The sequence below is a fragment of the Habropoda laboriosa genome, unplaced genomic scaffold (assembly GCF_001263275.1).
Source record: "Habropoda laboriosa isolate 0110345459 unplaced genomic scaffold, ASM126327v1 scaffold297, whole genome shotgun sequence".
Taxonomy (NCBI): domain Eukaryota; kingdom Metazoa; phylum Arthropoda; class Insecta; order Hymenoptera; family Apidae; genus Habropoda; species Habropoda laboriosa.
The window spans coordinates 183,499-206,378 of NW_017100406.1; the positions used below are offsets into that span (position 1 = coordinate 183,499).

The 22,880-nt window shown below is 39.4% G+C and overlaps 3 protein-coding genes across 3 annotated transcripts in view; 1 reads left to right on the plus strand and 2 right to left on the minus strand.

The window, feature by feature from the left end:
- Nucleotides 1-18,247, minus strand: part of LOC108575398 (serine/threonine-protein phosphatase 2A 56 kDa regulatory subunit epsilon isoform) — a 31,830-nt gene extending 13,583 nt beyond the window's left edge. Inside the window, exon 1 of the mRNA XM_017938176.1 lies at nucleotides 17,026-18,247. Within this exon, the coding sequence (XP_017793665.1) occupies nucleotides 17,026-17,230 (205 nt within the window). The 5' untranslated portion in view covers nucleotides 17,231-18,247. The remainder of the gene's footprint in view (nucleotides 1-17,025) is intronic.
- Nucleotides 18,248-19,379: 1,132 nt separating this feature from the next.
- Nucleotides 19,380-20,530, plus strand: LOC108575412 (JNK1/MAPK8-associated membrane protein). Its single transcript, XM_017938193.1, has 4 exons — nucleotides 19,380-19,852; nucleotides 19,927-20,096; nucleotides 20,161-20,237; nucleotides 20,315-20,530. Exons 1-4 carry the CDS (start codon nucleotides 19,380-19,382, stop codon nucleotides 20,528-20,530), a joined length of 936 nt encoding a protein of 311 aa, XP_017793682.1.
- Nucleotides 20,531-20,711: 181 nt separating this feature from the next.
- The window catches only part of LOC108575411 (neutral and basic amino acid transport protein rBAT-like), a 3,479-nt gene continuing 1,310 nt past the window's right edge, over nucleotides 20,712-22,880 (minus strand). Inside the window, exons 3-9 of the mRNA XM_017938192.1 lie at nucleotides 22,630-22,874; nucleotides 22,432-22,557; nucleotides 22,130-22,356; nucleotides 21,877-22,060; nucleotides 21,582-21,808; nucleotides 20,924-21,073; nucleotides 20,712-20,825 (exon numbers count right to left, since the gene is read on the minus strand). Coding sequence (XP_017793681.1) covers nucleotides 20,750-20,825; nucleotides 20,924-21,073; nucleotides 21,582-21,808; nucleotides 21,877-22,060; nucleotides 22,130-22,356; nucleotides 22,432-22,557; nucleotides 22,630-22,874 — 1,235 coding nt within the window. The 3' untranslated portion in view covers nucleotides 20,712-20,749. The remainder of the gene's footprint in view (nucleotides 20,826-20,923; nucleotides 21,074-21,581; nucleotides 21,809-21,876; nucleotides 22,061-22,129; nucleotides 22,357-22,431; nucleotides 22,558-22,629; nucleotides 22,875-22,880) is intronic.

Genomic DNA, 22,880 nt, shown 5'->3' on the forward strand with positions numbered 1-22,880 from the left:
ATTCTTGCGAATTAAAAAAGAAAAAAAAAAGGAGGTCAACGTGTTTCCTCGACGTAAAAAAAGAATAAGGAAAAAAAAAAGGTGCATCTTTTCTCAGGAAGAGATCAACACCGGAGCAACTCTTGTTTTTTATTTAGATTTTTATTACACCGTACGAGCGGTAATAATATCGAAACGAATCAAGGTGATCATTTTAACCGTGTATTCCTGTATCCCTCGTCGCGTTTATTCCCCGAAGAACGGTCAACCGCGATAATCGCATTTGCCGCGTAATCGTAAAGGTGTAACGTCCTCCGTGTCGCGTCGATCATGGACTTCCCGCTGTAAAGGAAGTCCTTTTTTGCTTTCGTAACACGCGCGTCATTGTTAAGACGTTGCTTCTCACTCCCTCTCTCTCTCTCTCGTCTACACCTTTACTACCTCTTCATTCGTATATACCTGCTTCGATAGTCGTAGTTATGCAATTCTTTGAACACGCCAAAACATTACGAAACAGAATCTTAAAGAATCCTTTTCGCTACTTTGCTCTCTTTAATACACCACCCGGAGACACTTTTGCGTTGCAAAGTGAAGAAGAGGAGCTCAGAATTTACGCCGTCTGGCTTTTCCACCTGTATATCTGTCTCTCTCTCTCTTTACGTCGTCTAATGTGGCCATTTGCGGTTTACACACGCCTAGGATCATCGACCCTCTTCGTTGTACAGGTTGTAAGATTACACGGGTGAGAAATGTCCCCGAAATACTTAGGAACAGACTAATTAGAAAGCTTGTGAAATGTTAATACATGGAGACGATAAACGATTTCACCGATTTATACTCTGGTCGAACTCGACAATCAAGGCTGGTTAATTAAAATTTCCTCCTCGGACATCCTTCGAGACACGAAGCAAGCGTTTCATGTAGATATACCCAGGTACATACCAGGTTAACTACGGTAATTGAATTTGCGATGGTTATCGCGTAATCGCTCAGGTATCAGCCCCTTATCAAAGTAGCCGTGTGTTAAGCTGGTTTACTTGTTGTCAAAGGTTTTCGATTATTCCGACAGATAATGAAACGAACGACGACGACTTCTTATCGTTTCCCGCGCCTCGCAGCAATCGCGATCGAAAGTTTTGATCGTTCCATTTGATAAACTATTCAATCGATCATCTGTATTGTAACACGGTTTCATTCAATAATCGAAATATTGAAACGAGAAGATTTGCTTGTTTTCGTGGCGTTAGTCGTAAGAAACAGACCAGATGTGCAGGAGAGTATCAATTTTGTAAGTTCTTTAAAAAAAAGAAGGTTTCACAGCGTTGGAACGATTGGAATTCGAGATTTTCAAGACTGCAGTCACTGGTCAGCCGCTTATCTCTTTGCAGGAGGCGATTCCTTAGATAAAAATGAGTGAAAAATGTAAATAAGATTTTGTCATCCCAGGCTTAGATGTTTTAAGTCCAGAAAAAGAAGGTTTCAGCGTTGAGACGATTCTAATCCGCGATTAAAATTCGTATCGTCACTGGTCGCGTTAATTCTCTGCAGGAGGCGATTCCTCGCACAAAAATGAATGAAAAATGCAAATAAAATTTTGTCATCCGAGGCATAGTTCCCGAGAAAACAGAGTTCAAACATTCGAGCGTACGCAGCTCAATATCTCGCGCCCCGCGCTACACATTTCCACCCCGATTTTCTCAAAAACCAAGCCTCGTATAAGAAAATCGTATTCCACATTTTTTATTTATTTTTGCCTGAAGAATCGCCTGATGCCCAATTTTACACTACTTTCTACAATACCCCGTATACGAGCCTATCGCCTTCGCTGATAGTTTGCTCCAATTGTCCTCAAAGGGTTAACCGCCACCGCCACCGCCACCGCCGTTTTCTCTCTTTCTCCTCTTTTCCTACGCGTCTTCTCTCTTTCCGCCCTTTTTCTACGCGTCTTCTCTCTTTCCTCTCTCTTCCTACGCGTCTTCTCTCTTCCTGCGCGTCTTCTCTCTTTTCTCCCTTTTCCTACGCGTCTTCTCTCTTTCCTCCCTTTTCCTACACGTCTTCTCTCTTTCCTCTCTCTTCCTACGCGTCTTCTCTCTTCCTGCGCGTCTTCTCTCTTTTCTCCCTTTTCCTACGCGTTTTCACTCTTTTCTCCCTTTTCCTACGCGTCTTCTCTCTTTCCTCTCTCTTCCTACGCGTCTTCTCTCTTCCCTCCCTTTTCCTACGCGTCTTCTCTCTTTCCTCCCTTTTCCTACGCGTCTTCTCTCTTTCCGCCCTTTTTCTACACGTCTTCTCTCTTTTCTCTCTCTTCCTACGCGTCTTCTCTCTTCCTGCGCGTCTTCTCTCTTTTCTCCCTTTTCCTACGCGTTTTCACTCTTTTCTCCCTTTTCCTACGCGTCTTCTCTCTTTCCTCCCTTTTCCTACGCGTCTTCTCTCTTTCCTCCCTTTTCCTACGCGTCTTCTCTCTTTCCTCCCTTTTCCTACGCGTCTTCTCTCTTTGGGATCCTTGACCCCGTAGCTGGTTCCACCTAGCCAGTTTCTCCATCGTGGATCGTGTTGCATGGCCAATACGCTTGGACGGAATCCAATCTTTGATTAAGGAAAAACCTCTCTCTCTCTCTCTTTATTTCTGTGTACGTATGTGTAATGCTTCACAGATGGACTGCTTCCAATGCGGAGGGCGCTACAATGGCTCGGTGATTGCGGAAGGAGAGGAGGACGACACACGATCGTCGTTGGATCTACACGGCTCGATTTCACGGGAGGGTCGAGAAGCGAATTACTCGCAACACAGACACACACCGCTCGTCTATACTTTTTTAATCTATTCGATAATAAAAATATCTCGGGGAAGCTGTGTGCAGTTGGATCTGCTTCAATCAGCGTCACAGTTCGTATACAAACGTATCTTCGAAATGATCTCTGATTTCTCTTCTTCTGTTTTTCGATGTGCATCGAACAGACGACTTAAATACAATTGTGTTCTTCCGTAATGTATTCAATGAACTCGCTTCGTGTTCCAATTACTCACCATCCGGCCATATCTATATTTATAGGTGACACAGCTTCGGTTATCCTCTTGTACCTCTGTTACCAATTAAAATCCCTGCCAGCTTTTCACCGGAACATGTTTAATCCTTTGATGTGTCTCGTTTTTCATTTTTTTAGCGGTTGCATGCATTAGTTAGTCGACGATTTAAGTCGCGGTGAAAATTCAAGTTTATCATACTTGCGTGAATTGGATTTTCAGCCTTTCTCACCCGTTTCGATTCTTTTCAATTCGATGGACCAATTGTATAACGCCTGTTATACCGTCCGCTGGTATGAACAGCTATTCATGTATCGCGGAAGATAAATTAGAAATCTAATACAAATTTAAATATTAAATTGATATTTATCTAACATTAACAACTTCGATTCGTTATAAATTAATTTAATTAAATTTATCCCAAGTATTACAATTCGCGATGGAATAGGGATCAGAAATAGCGACAATAGGTATAATTATAGCTGTTCAATTTAACGATACAAATTGATTAATTATTGGATTAAAATTTTCAAGCAAATTAGCTATCGTAATCAATTTCGTTAAATGTACAAAAAATATAGGTATATTTAATACACGTATAAACGATCAAATTAATCACTTTAGTGGCCCAGAAGATCCCTAAAAGGTTCTTCGTATAAAATTATCAGCTACCACGGAAAATTTATCTAAATATCTCAAAAAATGAGACTTGAAATCACCACAGTACACAAATCCCTTTAAATTTTGTCACACTTCTGCTCTAAGCACACACAATTAAACGAATACTCGATCGAACAAGCGTGACTCAATATTATCGTCGAAACGATTAATCTCCTTCTGAAACTGTTGGATACAGGTTTCCCAAGCAAGGACACCGCACAGCAAGAAGCGCACCTGCGGCTATTCCGCGCCCTCTATCCGGAGGAAGGAATTTACGAGCGTATGCACGTAAACCGTCTCTCTTACAGACTCGTAAAACCGCCGGCTACTCTACATCCCCAATCATCTCCGTTCTATTATTCTATTCGCGTTAATACGGTTTCGAACGCGAACTGGTCCGCTCGGTTGGTTCGCCGTCTCGAATGGAAGCCGTGCGTTTAATCCGCGGATAGACAAAAACTCGATAAATCGTTGGAACTCAGGCAGACGGAGATTTACATCTAAATTTCACGGCGAATAATTGAGGAGGCGGGGGGAGAGAAAATTGAAAACAGTGTTTATTCACTTCTCGCTGGGTGCTTAGGATGATTTTACACAGCTCGTGAATCACGCGTGTCGTTAATCGCGCGAGAAGAATGTAATTAACACCCACGCGGCGGCTTTTGTTCGACTCGCGTCGAGATCGACGAGCAGATGCTTAATTGCTTTCCTTTTGTTTACGCGGTTTATATATGTACTGGATGTTGCCTCGAGAGGAACATTAGCGCAATTGTTGAGAGCGCTAATGATTGAGAAAGTGATCTAACTCGTGTTCTAATAAAATTCTACCTTGAAACAAATAGCCGTTTAGCTGTAAAGTATGCAGGTAACCTTGCGAGCTGGTTTTGCAGGTTTTGTGCATTGGAAAACATCCTTTGGAAATTGGCGATTTTGCGTTCGGGGTTTCTTGGACCTTTTGGATCGACGTCTTGGGGAGGGAACCGCGAAATTTGAAATTCGACGATGGAAAATATCTTGTAGATGCCGTCGAAATTATACAGTTCTTATTGAAGTTTTGTTATGGCTAACGTTGGAGAATACCCTCTCGATGCCGTAAAAATTTTAAATTTCTTACTAAATTATTCTTCTGGCTTGAAACCCGCGAAATATGAAATTCAGAATTAAAAAACATCCTCTAAATGCCGGAAAAATTATAAATTTCGCGTGAAATTTGTCTTTTGGCTCGAAAACCGCGAAATATGAAATATAAGGTTGGAGAATATCCTCTCGATGCCATAAAAATTATAAATTTCTTATTAAAATATGTCTTTTGGCTCAAAAACCGCGAAATATGAAATTCGACATTGGAAAATATCCTCTCGATGCCATAAAAATTACAAATTTCTTACTAAATTTGTCTTTTGGCTCAAAAACCACGAAATACGAACTTCGACGTTGGAAAATATCCTCTCGATGCCATAAAAATTACAAATTTCTTACTAAATTTGTTTTTTGGCTTGAAACCCGCGAAATACGAACTTCGACGTTGGAAAATATCCTCTCAATGCCGGAAAAATTATAAATTTCGCGTGAAATTTGTCTTTTGGCTCAAAAACCGCGAAATATGAAATATAAGGTTGGAGAATATCCTCTCGATGTCATAAAAATTGTAAATTTCGTGTAAAATTTGTCTTTTGGCTCAAAAACCACAAAATATGAAATTCGACGTTGGAAAGTATCCTCTCGATGCCATAAAAATTACAAATTTCTTACTAAATTTGTTTTTTGGCTTGAAACCCGCGAAATATGAAATTCGACGTTGGAAAATATCCTCTCGATGCCATAAAAATTACAAATTTCTTACTAAATTTGTCTTTTGGCTCAAAAACCACGAAATATGAAATTCAACGTTGGAAAACATCCTCTCAATCCCATAAAAATTACAAATTTCATAATAAATTTATCTTCCGTCTGGAACCCCGCGAAATACGAAACTGGTCTATCACCCGTCTCGCTAAATCTCGAACAAACCACTCGAATCCACCGCTAATTGACCACTGGCTAATCGACACGCCTAATTACTAAGACGACGGTATAATTCCACTATCGATAAAATCATCAGCAACGAGCACGAAGAAAAAAAAAGAATTCAACTTGTTGATAATCGAGTCCAATTATTCCTAAAAGAAATCACTCGAGAACGAACGAAGAACGTTTCACGGGACAAAAGTTGAAGGTAAAGAAGAAGCGCAGCGGTACGAAGACAGCTTGTTCCACACCTTTTCCAAGCAACAGCACATCGACGAGTCAGATCGAGTTCTACGTCGTTCCCCGTCTCCTCTCTTCAGCTCTGTGTCCTACGACGTGAGACTTTGCTGACGATTGCAGCATAAACACCAGGAGAGATTCTGCCTACGACCGCGTCCTACACCCTAGTTTAGGTCGACGAGCTGCAGTTTGCAGCTGTAGGTACTCTCCGCAACTGTTGGATATCGGTTTGACCTCGACAATGACTCATAGGTCACCGTACTGACCGTTTCTCTTTCACCCAACAGCTTTCTTTTCCGTTTCCTCTCCACGCTGGATGCATATCGAACGTCCAACTATCGCACGGAACTCTCCTCCTCTATCGATCACGTTCTTCGCCTGTTCCGAACCGAGCTAGACGAGAGACTTTGGCCGCCTCTCTGTGGTATTATCCAGGACTTCCAAGTCACTGATTCGACGATAATTCCCAACGATCTTTATCGCCGTGCTGTTACGCGCATCCTGTTTTCCATCGGAAAGTAGCATTTCGCTTGGGTAGGCCAATTTAAATAGTGAAAATTTCAAACTCGCCGCAGCCAACGTGATTCTTCTCCCGTGAATCACACGGAGATCGTGTTTGCTTTTCTAACTATATAAACACGGATACGTTGTATAGATACGGAGAGCTGTGCGTGGTAGTGGATGCGTGTGTGTAGATTTTCGTTTAATTTTCAGTCGAACGTTTTCTCTCCGCGTGATTTAACGGAGATCGACGAGGCATCGGCTCGTTTTATCGGGGAATAATGGGGTAGCGTTTTGTGGACGGAAAGTTGTGAATAGGAATCGAGTGGAAAATAGAGTTAACGTCACGCGACGAGTAGAACGTGGTAGATAGATTTATGAGAGAAGAATTGGACCTTTGAGGATCTAGTGTGTGTTGGAGGTGAAAGAGGAAGTTCGGTAACGCGAAAATTCGGAAGATTTGAAACCTTGGAGGACACCATTTTTTTCTTTCGGCAATGAAACGATTTTAGGGGTGGAGATACTTCTTGAAAAAAAAATGGAGTTTTCGTATTATCGTGAATATTTACGAAACAGTCTAAGAAATTTTCGAAATTTACTCTCACCGTTCTTAATCTTTTATAAAATATGCAAAAAGAAATTCAGATGATCTCGAAATTTCTTCTAAACCTCCACCGAAGTAAAAAATTTGTAAATCACATCACATCCCTCTCCATATCGTGCAAGCTTTCTATAAAAAATTTTTCCCAAAAATTTATTATCATAAGTAACAGAAATATCCCAAGCAGGCATAGATTCGTATCACCCTGGGTCACAGATGACCCACCACCGTCATCCCGCGACAAACTAACTCCTACTAAGGTTACATTTCTAAATGATAATCTCTACGTACACGTACACAGCGTGGTTCGAAAATTCTCGTCAACTGATCGACTCCTCGGATTCTCCTAATCTGCAAACATGAATCTCTTGAAATTCCCACGTCGACACTTTCCTCTTTGCTCCCAGCATACTCGGATCGTTCGAATCGAGATACTACACACGCGACACAATCAGCTCAGACCGCGAATAGAATGTCGAACGCATCGGGCCCAATTAGCGTTAACAGCAAAGAACGTTAAGCGCCGCGACGCGATTCGTCGTTGCCCCTCGTGGAAACACTCTCCCCACCTCCGCTCGTTATTAGCGAGCCGTTCTTCTTCGTTTCGAGGTGTCGCGCGCGCGTCAATGTCAATGCCAGAGAAACTCGTTCCTCCTCCGTCTCTCTCTCTCTCGCTCGCTTTTTCTCCCCTGTTTGCCTCCTATTTCTCGTTTGCTTACCGATCACAGAGAGGCGGTAGGCGAAGAAAAAAAAAAACGATGTATTAACATAATTATCTCGCGGAGAGCCTTGAAGGTATACGACGCTGGTCGCGTAAACGCGATGCAAATCGCGCTGGGATCGGTGACGATGAGGAAGAGAAGAGCGCGAGCTAGCGAGCTAGAGGAGCGTCATGGGCATCGATCGATGTGTTGCTGCGACCGCGCCGCTGCTCCTCTACGCCTTCGAGAACCCGGTGCATTTTTCACCCGGGGGTTAAAACGTGCTCTCCTCCTTCTTCTTCACCGTGAAATGCAAATATCGCCTGGTATTATATGAAGGAGCTGAACGGGAAGAAGGTTTGCTCCAGATATTAAGAATCGAGGCTTTTTTTCTCTCTTTTTCGTTTTGGGGAATCTGGAATTTATCAAGGAAGCACGCTTTATTCGTATGAATTGGGTGGTATTTGTGATACGAAATTAAGAGAGAGGAGAGGCTCTTTGTGAATTTCTTCAGATTTTCGGTTGAACTGTGTCTTGAACGATGTGGAGAAATTGAACGAGATTGCTCTAGATATTGAGAATCGATACTTGAAACATAGGGTAGGTCGTGTAGAATGGGGAATCTAATTGTTTTCTTTAGCTATGGTGGTAGGAACAATTTTTTGATGGAAGGAAGTGTCTTATTGTTGCTTGAATCAAGTAGAAAAATTGAGCAAGATTGCTCTACATACTGAGGATCGATATTTAAAATACAGGGTGGTTCTTGTAAAGTGGGCAACCTAATTGTTTTCTTTAGCTATGGTGGTAGGAGACAATTTTTTGATGGAAGGAAGTGTCTCATTGTTTTGTTTGAATTATGGGGAAAAATTGAGCAAGATTGCTCTACATACTGAGGATCGATATTTAAAATACAGGGTGGTTCGTGTAAAATGGACATCCTAATTGTTTTCTTTTTAGCTATGGTGGTAGGAACAATTTTTTTGATGGAAGAAAGTGTCTCATTGTTACTTGAATCATGTGGAAAAATTGAACAAGACCTAATTGTTTTCTTTTTAGCTATGGTGGTAGGAACAATTTTTTTGATGGAAGAAAGTGTCTTATTGTTGCTTGAATTATGGGGAAAAATTAAACAAGATTGCTCCAGATATCAAGAATCGATATTTAAAATACAGGGTGATCCATGTAAAATGGATCATCTAATTGTCTTCTCTAGCTGTGGTGGTAGGAGACAATTTTTCTGATAGAAGAGGGTGTCTTATTGTTACTTGAATCATGTGGCAAAATTGAACAAGACTGCTCCAGATAATTATCTTCTCTAGCTACAGTGGTAGGAGACAATTTTTTTGATGGAAGAAAGTGTCTTATTGTTACTTGAATCATGTGGAAAATTGAACAAGATTGCTCCAGATATCAAGAATCGATATTTAAAATACAGGGTGGTTCATGTAATATGGGTCACCTAATTATAGCGATAAGAGACAATTTTTATACGTACTTTAAATGGTTAGCTTAGGAGAAATTGTTTTAGTGGAAGAAATGGCGAAAAAATGAAAATTTCAGATTCCAAAATCGTTTTAAGGTCGTATTATAATGATATCGCAATACACAGTAGAAAATAACGTATACCTTCATATAGAAACACATGCATAACCTTGAAAAAGAAGGAATTAACAAAACAAATTTGTCCTCCATCTTGTTCACCCTCTGAAACCATTCAAATAACCCCTAAAAATTTCAACAACAATCAGCTGACCCGATTTACACGTTCCACCCGGTATTTCACGAGTCGATACGAGGAAGAACGAGAGTAGAATTCGCGAAGGTTTTGAATTCGAAGTTAAAACAGCCTCTTAATCAAATAACAGGTGTCCAAGATGGCTTCCAAGTCTGGTCCACGTCGATACCTCGTATCGTTCGACTCTCGAAACACAGCGCAGGTTCTATGCATCTCCCTTTGACACGCTGGAAAAAGTCGGTAGAGTGGCTCGTTTCAGTTTCCACGGAGAACTTCAAACTCGCCTCGCGTATAATTTATACGCTACAACTTAGTACTGGATGTATCTCAGGAGTAGAGAGGAAAGAACCTCTGTATCTATTACGTTATACAATTCGCGATGGACGAAGATAAGCTTGCAAATTTTTTAGGCGCCACTTCGAATTCGCAACTGTGTGCAAATGGGGATCGTGTGATTAATCTGGAAGAAATCGTGGAAATAGTGTGTCAGGTTAGGTGTATCTCGTACCGTTGTCTCTTAATGCCCCCTACACGCCTATCGCATTCTTCCCATTTTCCTAACTCACCAATGGGAAATACCTTCTCTCCTTTGCTCGCGAACAATACCTGCATCTTTCTTCTACATCGTTTCGTGAAAATAGAGAAGAGAGGAGAAAAAACGAAGAGGGCCTTGATAAACAAGATGGCGGTAACTATACAAACGGTGACATGAAAAGAAAGATGGCGAATGGTGTATTAACACTGCGACAGATTTCGATACGTAACGCGCTTGGCAGACGATGAATGTTTTACCATAGGCGCAAAATGTATTGTTTTGGCGTTTTAACATTTTTTGGAAGATTGAAAAGTTTACTGTTTTGAAAATTAAGGGTTAAATTCGCTTCGAAGGCACGGTGCGAGCGAATATTCAGAACGCCTGTAGGTGACAATAGCAGTGAAAGGGTTAATACGTCGACTGCCACGCCAGATTCACATTTTGCTCTAGGGAAGTTACAAGAAAATTTTCATTATTGTAAACGTAATATTATATTATTTTTTTAAAATTCGGAATAGCGTCTAGTTCACTATGACGTTCGAAATTTCTAGTTGACGATATTCGTTTCATTTTAACCACTTCGCTGCGTAACATGGGTGACTTATGGTAAATGTTCAACCACGGCTGCAAAATTTATTATTTTAGCCTTAAAACCGTTTTCGTTTTAAAATTCAATTTATTATATCGAGATGCAATTAAATTAAGGCGAAAGTACACCAAAATGCTCCAACAGTACACTGCAGGCAAATTTTCAAAACCAATACCAACAAAACGACTAATTACACTAAACATTTGAGACGCTCTAATCACAGATGACCAACGTAACACTCGATCTGTTAAAAAAACTAGAAAACTACGTCAGCCATGTTTTTTCCAGGCATCCATCGATCATTCCATCGAATATACGAGGTTAGAATAATTCCACGCAACGATAGACGAGCGAGGAAAAACTCGCACGTTGAAAAACTCGCAAGTGAAACATCCGCGTTAAGACGAGTAAACGAGCGGAGTTTGCGGTGCAAACGGGGCTTAAGGATCGAGGCGCGCTGCACCAGCAGCAGCAGCAGCTCGCCCACTCTCTCATCGGCTGGAAAACTGCACTATCATCCTTCTGCACCACACGATGATCTTGACAGTGACCGTAGCGATCAATGGCGCCGTCAATTAGGCGAATCGCGTAGGTATATACTCGCGTTTACGGCTCGGTGGCCGGTGGATCGGCCGCTCGAACCACGTGCAGTCTTGAAACTCTATCAGCCGTGATTTACTTACACGCACCGTCTTCGTATTCTCCTTCGTAAAGTCAGTCGAATGTACTATACCTTACCTTTGGTAAGTATCTACTTGTTCGTTTAATTCGCGAGTTTCGTTTTTGCGAAATTTTCGTAACACTTTTGCGGTTCTTATTGCGGAGACGGCTTAAGGTTTGCGTTTAGTTGAACAGAGTTGAGGTGTTGGGAATACGAGTAACTAAGATTGTAGAGTTAATTGCTATTAAGGTTTGCGAGTGTAAGTCGTGGTCTTGTGGAAGGAATATTTCTTCCATGGGGACACGCCTTAAACCTGCAAGCTTGAACAGTAATAACTGTGTGAAATTGGGCAAGGAAAGTCTGGAATCTTTGATATTGGAGTTCGTTTATTTTCCGTCCAATGTGTAGTCTACTATATGTACAGAGTGGTTCATAAATAGCTTTACTATTTAAAAATTGAACAGGTTTTTTTTCTATTATTTTTATTATTAGAACTTGTTTCAGATTTTATTTCAAGTTTAGTCAAGTTTTAAATGGTAACGCGTCTTATGGACCACCCTAAGAAGATAGAGGATAGAAGAGAAGAAGAATATAAGAAGATTGACTTACAGAAATCAGAATAGGTAATAACAATCGCAGTAAAAGGAATCGTCGAACAAAACCATTGAAATCTGTCCAAACATAGACTAAGGAGATTAACGAAGAAAGGAAAAAACGTTCTATGGAAAGATGAGATACTTCCAGAGAATCTAATCGAAGAATTTGTTCCTCGAACACTGTACAACGACGCTGTTCCGCGCCAGAGTGGAATATATTACGTTATAATATCGTCGAACTAGCCTCGTTGCTCACGAGCCCTTTTATATCTCTTTGAAGTCGAACAGGTTAGAGAACAGACTACGCTTAATGCAATAACGTTAATGCATCAGCGCTCGATTTTTATTTGGTCCGTACAAAGCGGGTCAGCCTTGAAACGCGTTGCACGAGTGTTATTGCAATTCTCCAAACGGGTAATCGTGTTAAAACGAGGTATACAAAAAGCACAAAGGCAGCTGGATGATCGTTAAAAACACGGTAGGAAATAGTTTCACAAACAGGTTTCCTAATTTTTTTAAGGTTTCATCGATCACACCGAGCACACGACGGTGAAAAATAAATAAGGAGTGATGAGAACGTTCATATAGAAAGAACGAAGAAGGAAAAAGGTCGAAATCGAATCGAACATTGCGAAGAGGGCGCGAGCAATGGCGTGAGAACCCTCCAGGAAACCGGAAGTGTACGATATTAGTCCAATTCCGTGCGCGACAAGTGGAAAAACGTTGGCCAGTGGCGGCTGCTGGCCACCGCTCGAGGGCACACGCGTGCCGCAACAGGAATCCGCTAGGTGACTCGCGTGTGTATTCGCCGCTTGAACCCCGATTAGCCTGCTAGAGGGCCTAATAACAACTAATACCCTAGCCGCGTCATCGAGCTTAAACAGATTTCGCAACCGCTCGCGATCTCCTATACTCTATGCCCAGGCCTAGTGACTCCCTTCTAACCGATTTCACATTTTTACGTTGGGTAAATTGGTCATCGTCGATCGGTGCTCTTACGGTTTCTGTTTAGCAGAAAGAAAAATTCGAAAGATACGAAACAAGCGTTATTTCTAAAAAGTGAATTTTTTCTTTTAATTTCTTAGAAGAATGTAGCTAACATGTGTATCGTTAGAAACGTACGAAGTGTACAGGAATCTTTGCGAAATAAACGATAAACGAACGTGACACGACGAAACGGTGACGAGTGAGAGTCAGCGCGAACAGTTTGTTTTCTGTGCGACGATAAATCTGTGGCTTCTTATCTGTCAGCAGGCGATTACTGCGATCGTCCAGCGGTGTTGTAACAGCGGACGATACAGTACAAATGGACGCCGCGAGACATCCTCGGTGGAAACGCGTATCATGACCTGAACACGGCGACACAAGTTCCTCGAACGTTGCCTCGATTCGCCGATCGAGCTGCCCTCAAATTCGACGTGAATCCCTTGCGTACTATCGGAAATTGCGAGAGTTCAATTTTTTTCGCTACGAATTTTTCTTCTTCTTTTGTTTATCTACCGAAAATTCATTGGTAATCGTTTTGTCACATCTAAATACTCTCACGCTTCGTTGTCTCGGTCATCGGATATCTAAATGCATCGAAAAGGTTAATAAGACAGTGCTGCTGTGCTGCACGAGCTGGGTTATCATTGTAAATAAGCAAAATACATAAATCAATAAACCACTCGCCTGTCCGACTGTGCTTTGTCGCGAATAATATCAGAGGATTTGTAAAGTTGTTTCATGACACAGAAAAGAATATATCTGTATACGAGAGGGATCCTGATTAACGTTCAATTAAACAAAATTTCACTATATCTAGGGAATTTTTCAAAGGTCCTACACTTGCAAAGGAAGAATTCAAAGGCTTTAATGAATAACCGATCCCTCGATCGATAAAGAAGGTTGATTTAATTAAGTTTCGAGATCGGGAACACGTAAAAGTTTCCCTCTGGCTGCACGCTAGTCGGACGATTCAAACTTCGAAGTATACTTCAGCTAGTGAACACCGCGAACACGTAGGCAGACACCGGCCACACACCTACGTGTTTCTAAATAAGTCTTATTCGTAGGTTGGCCGCACCGGAGACGACGAAACGTATGCATATCTTTCCCGATCTTACCGACCGCCGCCGAATCATTCATTCGTATTATTATCTAAACCCGAGAATCTTCGCGAATAGTGCGTGTATTATTATGTTACCGCGACAAGATCTGCACCTACGAACTGAGAAATAATCGATCACAGTAAGCCATTCTATGCACTTTTGATCGCAGAGTAAAAGCGTCTATGGTTAACGTATACGCCGACTCTCTGCAGGATGCCGCCTCTGAAAATCCTCTCGAGCACTGCAATCGCCGGCAGGAGTTCCCTCGAGTACGCAGCAACCGGTCCGAAACACATTCGCTTGTCTCGCTCTTACGCCACAGGCTCTATGCAGTACATAAATCCCGCGTGAAACAGGGCTTACCTACGGCTACAACCCTACTACTGGGGTATTACGAGCCACTGCCACGTACTAGACTATGTCTGCAGTGACACGTATAATTTTGAATTAATAAAAGATGGTCAAGACTGTGTACGCATTATAGAAACGACGTTATTGAATTTTCACCGAAGAATAAATGAAAATCTCGTCGTTTCGTAGGATTATCGTACGATACGCGTATCTTGCTTTTTAGTTTTTCTTCTCAAACAGAAAGTTACTCTTGCGTGGAACATGCGTTGCGTGTCGATACGTAAACGCACGTACAGTTGAAAACACGTGCGTATAGGTTATGTACGCGCGGCACGCGAGAGAACGAGATGGAAAGACCGGGCGTAGAAGTAAAGAGACAGGAACAAGTGCAAGAGAAGAAGGAGAGAAGCGGAGAAGACAGTGAGCAAGCGAACGAGGAACGGAGAAGGAGAGACTAAGGACTACTGCCGTTTTATTGGCAGAGGTGAACGACACTGCCTACTGCAAGGTGGATGCCTGTATTTCGCATAACCGCTCGTCGTTGGAACGTGCCGCGAGTTTATGGGTCACTACGTACTGTTTTCAAGCACCTTCCTACGAAAATAGTAGTGGGAGTTCGTTGAATCGAGATTTATCCGACATCAGAGTGCTGTCGAACCTTGATCCCGCCCCTCTTATAGTGGTTTCTCGTGCTTTGACGATTACCGATTTTAGAGAAAATTATTATTTTGGAATAATGCAATCTGATAATGCCATCTCGCGTAAGAATAAGGGTCAATACATTCAAAGCAATTGCCTTCGAGTTATAAGTACAGTTAAAGTGAATAACGTTGAATTTCCTAATGGCTGATTTACATTGAAACATATACATAACGTTGTACCCATTTCGACTAATTTAAACGGATACCCGGATCGCTTATGAAATTATCATTTCAACGGAACGCGCAGCGGTACTTTTTGAAAATCAACAATTTATCCTGTATGTAACTTCCAACTGGAAAAGATAATAAGCTTGTACAGGTTATGTAAGAGCGATTCGAAGGACGAGCAGCAGGGGAACGGCCTAATCAACGTACGAGTAGAATCAGAATTCGCGGATAATCTGATTTTGCAGTTACTGGTTGTTGTTTTATCAACCAGAGCGATTTGCGATTCGACAAAATAAAATCTCTCCGAGCAAGTGATAAAAATACGTGACGTAAGGTAACACGCACATGGCGCGACGGAAATTTGCAAGCACCAATACAGATTCTAGTTTTCGATTCGTATTGAGTAAAGTCATGTGACTATAACGTATGCATGATAAAATCGACATACGCGATAAAATTTTTTCAGGAGTCAACTTTCCATCGGACATCGAACACTTTTCTATCTTGTCTCTTATGGTCATCTACATTTGCTTTGAAATTTATACTGCAGGAAAATCGGTCGAGCATCGCGAACTGACCTCTGCTTTGCTGTTCCTCATCGATTTTCAGAATATACGTTAATACAAAGTACAGCGGATACGTATTTCACAGAATTAAAATAACTCCTTTAAATCGTCGATAAATTGAAATTTCTATCATCCTATTGCAATTCTATTGAATATTTAGTTAGAAGAAATGAGACTTCGTTTTTGCTAACAAACGTGATTATCACCGAATATTTTGAGGTTAGCTTCGGTGATTTCACGTATCGCTACATCGAACAATTTAATGTATAATTCGTGAGAACAATAGGCTCATGTTATTTAATGTTTCATCTAACATTAAGTCCTAAATATTAATATTGCATTGTCTCATATTTAATACACTTATAATGCTTCTACCAAGTATGAAGGCAAATTTTATATTTGTTACCTATAATTAAAAGTTATTCAATGAGATACATTATAATTGCTGAATAATGCAAGTACCTGATGCTACAATTAATAGAAACAGTTGGAATTATATATTTAAAGAAAAAGGAAAAAAAAAGACAGAATTAATATTAATACATATTAAGAATGTGTATGATGAAATCATTGACGTATCATTTACTAACTTTGTTTACCACTAGAGTATAATTTCACTTCATCTGTATATTATCATTGCTAAATATAAAAATGACAAAAGGACTGCCAACTATATAGGTTCAAAGATGTTTGAACTTTATGGTTGTTTAGGAAATAGGTGGAATATAATTTATCTTATAATATAATAATCATACTGTGGATGAAATTATGTTAATTAATAACATACAACTTTCATTGCGTATTAATGAAACAAAAAGAAATATTATTAAAGAGGACACAGTTTACATTCTCATATCTTAATGTCATTCAAGATACATTTATTCTGATGCAGCATTACCAACTTATGTTAATTCAATAGAACATATTCATATTATTATGTAACATCATCTCTATCTGAATGTCATAACATTGCACCTCATATTGTTCAAAATATGAAAGACATTAGAATGAAACAGTATATTCACAATGATTTTAAGCAAAAGATTAAGCAAAAGCTAAATCATTTTAGCTTTTTGCTTTATTTGAACAGTTCTACGTGCATCTTACACCTTTAAACTCATAGATGATGCAAAAAAGTATGTACTTTACTCAAGCATACAACAGAAATGAATCAAAATGAAAAACAGAGTGAAGAAAGAAGGAAATACTTATTGACAGCTTCTACGCTTGCGCGTACCTTCGATATCTTCATGGCATTTCCATGAAAATGTAAATGTGTGGAGCATGCTAGGAGGTAAATAAGGTAGAAAATCTCAACTAACCTTTGAGCTGTGGTAACTGTTGAAGCTCAACGTCCTGAGAGTTACGATAGCGAGATGAACCCTGTGACTTCTTGGATTTCTTTTTGAGAGATCTCTTGGCGAAAGGATCTATCCGGTCCACAAAAGTCGCTGACGACATGTTGGGATTAGCAGAGGCACTATGAGAGCTGGAGGGAAGAGGAACGTTGGAGGTACTTTCGTGCATCGGCTGCACTTTTCCGGCGTTGGACGCGACTAAAGAAGATTGCGTCCACCCCGAGGAGGCCGCATTCCGTGTCGACGAGGATGTACTCACTACACTCACAAGGACAAAGCAGCACTACACGATTACAAAGCGCACGTGGTTGTATCTGAACACGGTAACCTACTGTTCAGACGTTCCTGAGACAGAGAGGGGTGAAAATTGATAGTGGTGCGTGCATAGCACGAGGAGTTTTTCTGTGTAACAGGGCAACGTGTTAATCGAAGAGGTTTTGTCAACCGACGAGATCCATCAAGTTCACAGGTTCGATTAAAATTCGTCGAGGAATAGCCAGCTCGTTCTGTATCGGCCGAGAAAAGGGGCGCGATCGCTTGTTAGGCGTTGTCACACGCGAACGCACGCCCCGTCGTACGTCGAATCTCCCACCTACACCGTGCAACACAGAAGCGGCACCGTGTCTTTCCTTGGGTCGTATCGTGGATTACGCGTTCCCTGAAACGACCGGTGGTTCGTTCGTCAGCTCGTTTCTTCGCTTTTTCGCCGTACAGACGAATATTTAATTCACGCTGCCGGAGACCGTAAACGGCTGGCAAGCTTACCGTACCGTGCCTGCGTGTCGGATACCGAGTCGCGAAAGAAGCACCGTTACGAAATAGCTCGTAGCTCGTCTACAAGCGGTCTCTTGCTGCGCGAAATCTATCTTCCACAGAATTATCTTCCTGCCGCACGCGGTGGCCGCACTCCGTTTGCGCAACTAAATGCACACACTCACTTAAACGCTGCGATGGGGGACACAGAGGCTCGAACAGCACTCGGCCGCCATCAGCTGCTCGGACCGACGAGCTTCTTTCATTTTTGCCGGAACGACCAGACAGACCGTCAGGCGCTAAGTCCTGCCGAGACGTCTTCCAGCATCGTACGTTTTATTACGCGCACACGAGCCACTACAATTTCGGCATCTACCGCACGTAAAATTTAAATTAAAAAGAAAAAAGGATCCTTGCACCGTCGTCCTCTTCACTTATTGAAAACCCGTCAAGAGGTGCCTTGTGTGCCTGAAAATAGTAATGTGCACTCGGCAATCATCGGCCGGAGATTCCCGATCGAACACGAATAACCACGAACGCCCTAGGTCGCGCCACTTTACGAATCTTTACTCTTTGCCATTGCATCTTGCTTTCTCACTAGTAACAATTTCAATTAGCATCCAACCAATCGGATTATCAACGTTATTTCTAACTATTGGTTGAAAGTCATCCGATAACTATATTTCCTCTTTCGCGTACTTCATTGTTATTTGTTGTTAATACAGACTAGCTACTAATCGATTGATTTCGTTTCTATGAACATGCCTTAATATAGCCGAATTATCAACGTTATTTCTAACTATTGGTTGAAAGTCATCCGATAACTATATTTCCTCTTTCGCGTACTTCATTGTTATTTGTGTTAATACAGACTAGCTACTAATCGATTGATTTCGTTTCTATGAACATGCCTTAATATAGCCGTATGTACACGGCATAGTTGATATTTTAATACGATAGTAAGATAATATTGAAGAGTAAAAGCTTACGATAATTTGTTGGAAAATATTTTAATTCGTTTCTTTGTAAATTTTTCTGTATCTACGATCTTGTATAATACATAAATATATAAGGTTTAAATTTTGTGCAATATTAATTTTCTTTCTATTTACGATTGTAACGTCCTTGTTGAAATAATTTTTTAAATCCTTTTCGTGTCTTATTCTCCATAACGTTCGCGTTCGTATATTTTATATCGTATAAACAGCTGATGTGATATTACCGATCTATAATTTATATAACCGTCAGATGACGTTCCATAGGTGGTCATAGTTTACAAACTCAGTGAAACGCTCCATTAAATTTTCAAAGCAAAGTACATCCATAAATAGTGCACTTCCAATTAAAAGTAATAAATCTTAAAATGAATAACATACAATAACTATAGGATTATGTCATTATGTTGTATCGTATGTGGTACAGTGTTTTTGTCATTTAACCTCTAAACGTTTATATTATGCTGTTGTCACAGATAATACGTATCTTTTAAGATACATTTTTCAATTAAAAAAAAGAGGATACATATCGAAAATATTTATACACATTGTCTCTTCATCTATTTCTTCATGTGTTCAGTACCAAAGGCGAATGCTTTAAATTTATTCACACGATGTCCCGGGTTATATTGCGGAAGAGATTTACTGCCTGATGGCAATTGGAGTGACTGTAGTGCATGTCCTCGAGGATTTAGAGCAAATGCATCTTCAATATGTGTGCCTTGTGATGATGAACCAATGCTTTATGATTGGCTCTATCTTGGATTTATGGCATTATTAGCACTAGTATTACATTGGTTTTGTATTGATATGGTAGCTATGAGGCGTAATATACCCAAGGAAGTGATAGCATTACACTTATCTGCTTTATTTGAAGTTGTTGCTGCATCTCTTATTACTTTACAATTAACTGATCCTATAGGTACTTTTGAAATTAGATCATGTAGAGCCACCAAACTTTCAGACTGGTATACATTATTACATAATCCTAGCCCAAATTATGAGGAGACTTTACATTGTACACAAGAAGCTGTTTATCCTTTGTTAGTAATTACATAACCACTAACTTATTCAGTACCTTTCTATTTGAAAAATTAATCAATCGTTCAATTTTTAGGTACACTATGGTGTTTGTTTTTTATGCTTTAGGAACAGCAATAATGTTATTGATAAGGCCAATGATAGCTAAAACATGTTTACCAATGCAAGGAAAATTTTCAATTTATGCTGCTCTTTACTTCTATCCGATATTAGCGTTGTTACATGCAGTTGGTAGTGGTTTGATATGTAAGTAAAGTAATTTGCATTGTAAAAATAATCTATTTCTGTATTAAAAAAAAATTATTTCCAGATTATTCATTTCCGTATATAACAATAACATTATCTGTGTTGTCTAATGCAGCACATTTTTCATTTAAATTAAATCAGGTAATTTTTTTTAATATTTATGTTGAAATACAGTTACATATTGGATATTATTTATATAATTCCGTATCTTTTTCTAGTCAATGAAGGCATTATTGTTGAGTTGTGTATCAGATATGAAGAATGCAATAGTTATTTTAGGCCACTGGCTTTTCTATGGGTATGGTCTGATGGCTGCAGCAACTTTTCGCGGTCTTGGTATTCATCCGGCAATGCTTACTTTAGTTCCTTTACCAGCATTATTTTATATTCTTACAGCAAAGTTTACAGACCCACAAAAACTTCATATTCAATAAACATAATTATAAAATTATTTATTATTCGTGTAATTATAATAAAAGGCTCATTCTTTAAAAATAGTGATAGGTTAATTACAGAATTCTATATTTTTACTGCATCACATTTAATTATAGAGTTCACAAAAGCAGTACATAATCATATGTAATAAATGCCATTACATGAAAATGATAAACATGAGATTATTGTTAATCGTTTAAGCGCTTTCTGTTTCGTAATTAACTCTTTGGCACAAATGTTAAAACAACTGTGCTCTTGGACGATATAGGAACCTTACTAGAGGGTAATTTAGTTCTGCAAAAGAAAAAAAACATTTGATTAAAAACAACTGCTATCGCAGTTTTCAACTTTTTAATGAATAAAACAAAATGGATTGCGAAATTATATTTTACCTTATTGTGTCGCTGTCCTGTACATAATTAGGACTATATGCAACTACACTAACTTCATCCGACATCTGTGGTATTTCGGAGAAGTCCACCACAGTAGACTCTTCAGCTGTTTGATACGCTACTAAGTAACCAGGATTGCCGCTCTTTAACCTAGACATTTATTTAATTCTAATGTGATACAAATTCATATTTAGTTGAAGAAGAAATAGAAAAATTGACTCAATTTTTAATAACGTCAATTAGATTAATATTGTACACTTCCGATTAGTCAAAATCGCTATTATTCAAAATTACATCTACAGAAGGTTTCATGCAATATGTTAGTGAGAGGACTCACCAGCTCCTGCGTTGCATAGAAGAAAGCGTGAAACAGGGCAAATTAATCTTGGTTAGTAAATTACATATTACACTTGTGTGAGTTATTTGAGGTTTAAGTGTAGTATCAAAGGATGACTGAAATGATCTGTGGCAGTTATGATTTAAATTGATTGAATTCTTTTTTAGCACACAATAGCTTCAATTATTTAATTTTATTTTTAACAAACCCAATACCATTTATTCAAGTTTTAATCATATTGTAAAATTATTAGACATATTTAGTGTATGAATTAAAAAAACAATGTTAATAGTGAAATAAATAAAAATACTGTTACATTACCTGGTGTATGCAAATACACTTCCATTGACAGTCTTAAGTAGTGTCTCCCCATGAAGGAATGTTGAGCTTTCACGTGCTTTAGCTAAAGTTGCAAAAGCACCCTTTGCAGATAATGTGTCATTCAATTTGAGCACTGGAGTTCCAGGTAAAAGCAATGTCATGAGGGTCAAGCTGTCTGCAATGTCTGCAGGCATTCTTTCTCTCAAAGTGCGCTGTTTGCCATTAATCTGAAACGTCAATATAAATATAATATATATTCTAACATTATAAGCATATACATCTTGTAGAAACTTGCATCCCAAGCTGGCCAAGAAGTGAAATTAAGCCAATGTGAAAACCCGTGCCGCAAAGTTGTAGCATTTATACTGCTATCTGCAGTTGTGAGGAATAGCGAATTTTGTGGGACATCGATTAGTCTTTTCTTTTCATTGTAAACTTGTAAAATATCTGTTCCAATGTCATCTTGAAGAGCAAAGAACCTAAAGAAATTTACTTGATATAGAACTTTACTTGAAAATGTTTGAATATTATTATCAAATGCAACTAACCCTTTATTATTTGTTTCATTATAAACTCTTTCTTGCCAGTTTGTTAAGACTGCAGCATTTTCTGGACGATCTCTCGTATAAGCATGTACTAAGGAATCATAGTTATCTACTTCAGTAGGAATGATGCTTCTAAATTCATCACGAAGTTCCGGATCTTCGGTTAAATATTGAGTATTAGCTAAGCGAAATCCACTAATACCCAATTTTAACCAATGACTTAAAATATCCTAAATGTTGAAAATGAAATATTATTTAATGTTTCCTTAGACTTGTACGTAAGAAAAAGGACAAAAATAACTCACTGCAAATTCGGTAATTACTGCTGGGTTATTATAATTCAATTCAGGTTGTGTAGTATTAAACTGGTGAAGATAATACTGTTCCCTTTGTTCATTCCATTCCCATGCTGTTCCTCCATTTACACTTAGCTAAAAAAGTATACATGTTGTAAAGAATTGTATAAATACAAGGCAATTACAGCTTGAGAAATTATAACTAACCCAATTATTAGGTGCAGTACGTTTGCCGTCAGAAGTTATCTTCCCATCAGCCCAAACATAGTAAGATGTGAAGGGTTCTTCCTTTTCTACAGACCTTTTAAACCATGGATGTTCAGTTGATGTACTGCTTGGATCTAATTCCAAAATAATATGCTGCTCTCTATCTTTTGCAGCTTTTATAAGAACCTCTAGATCACTTGTAGTTCCATATTCTGGCTTAATGTTTTTGAAGTCTTCTGTACCTCCTATGT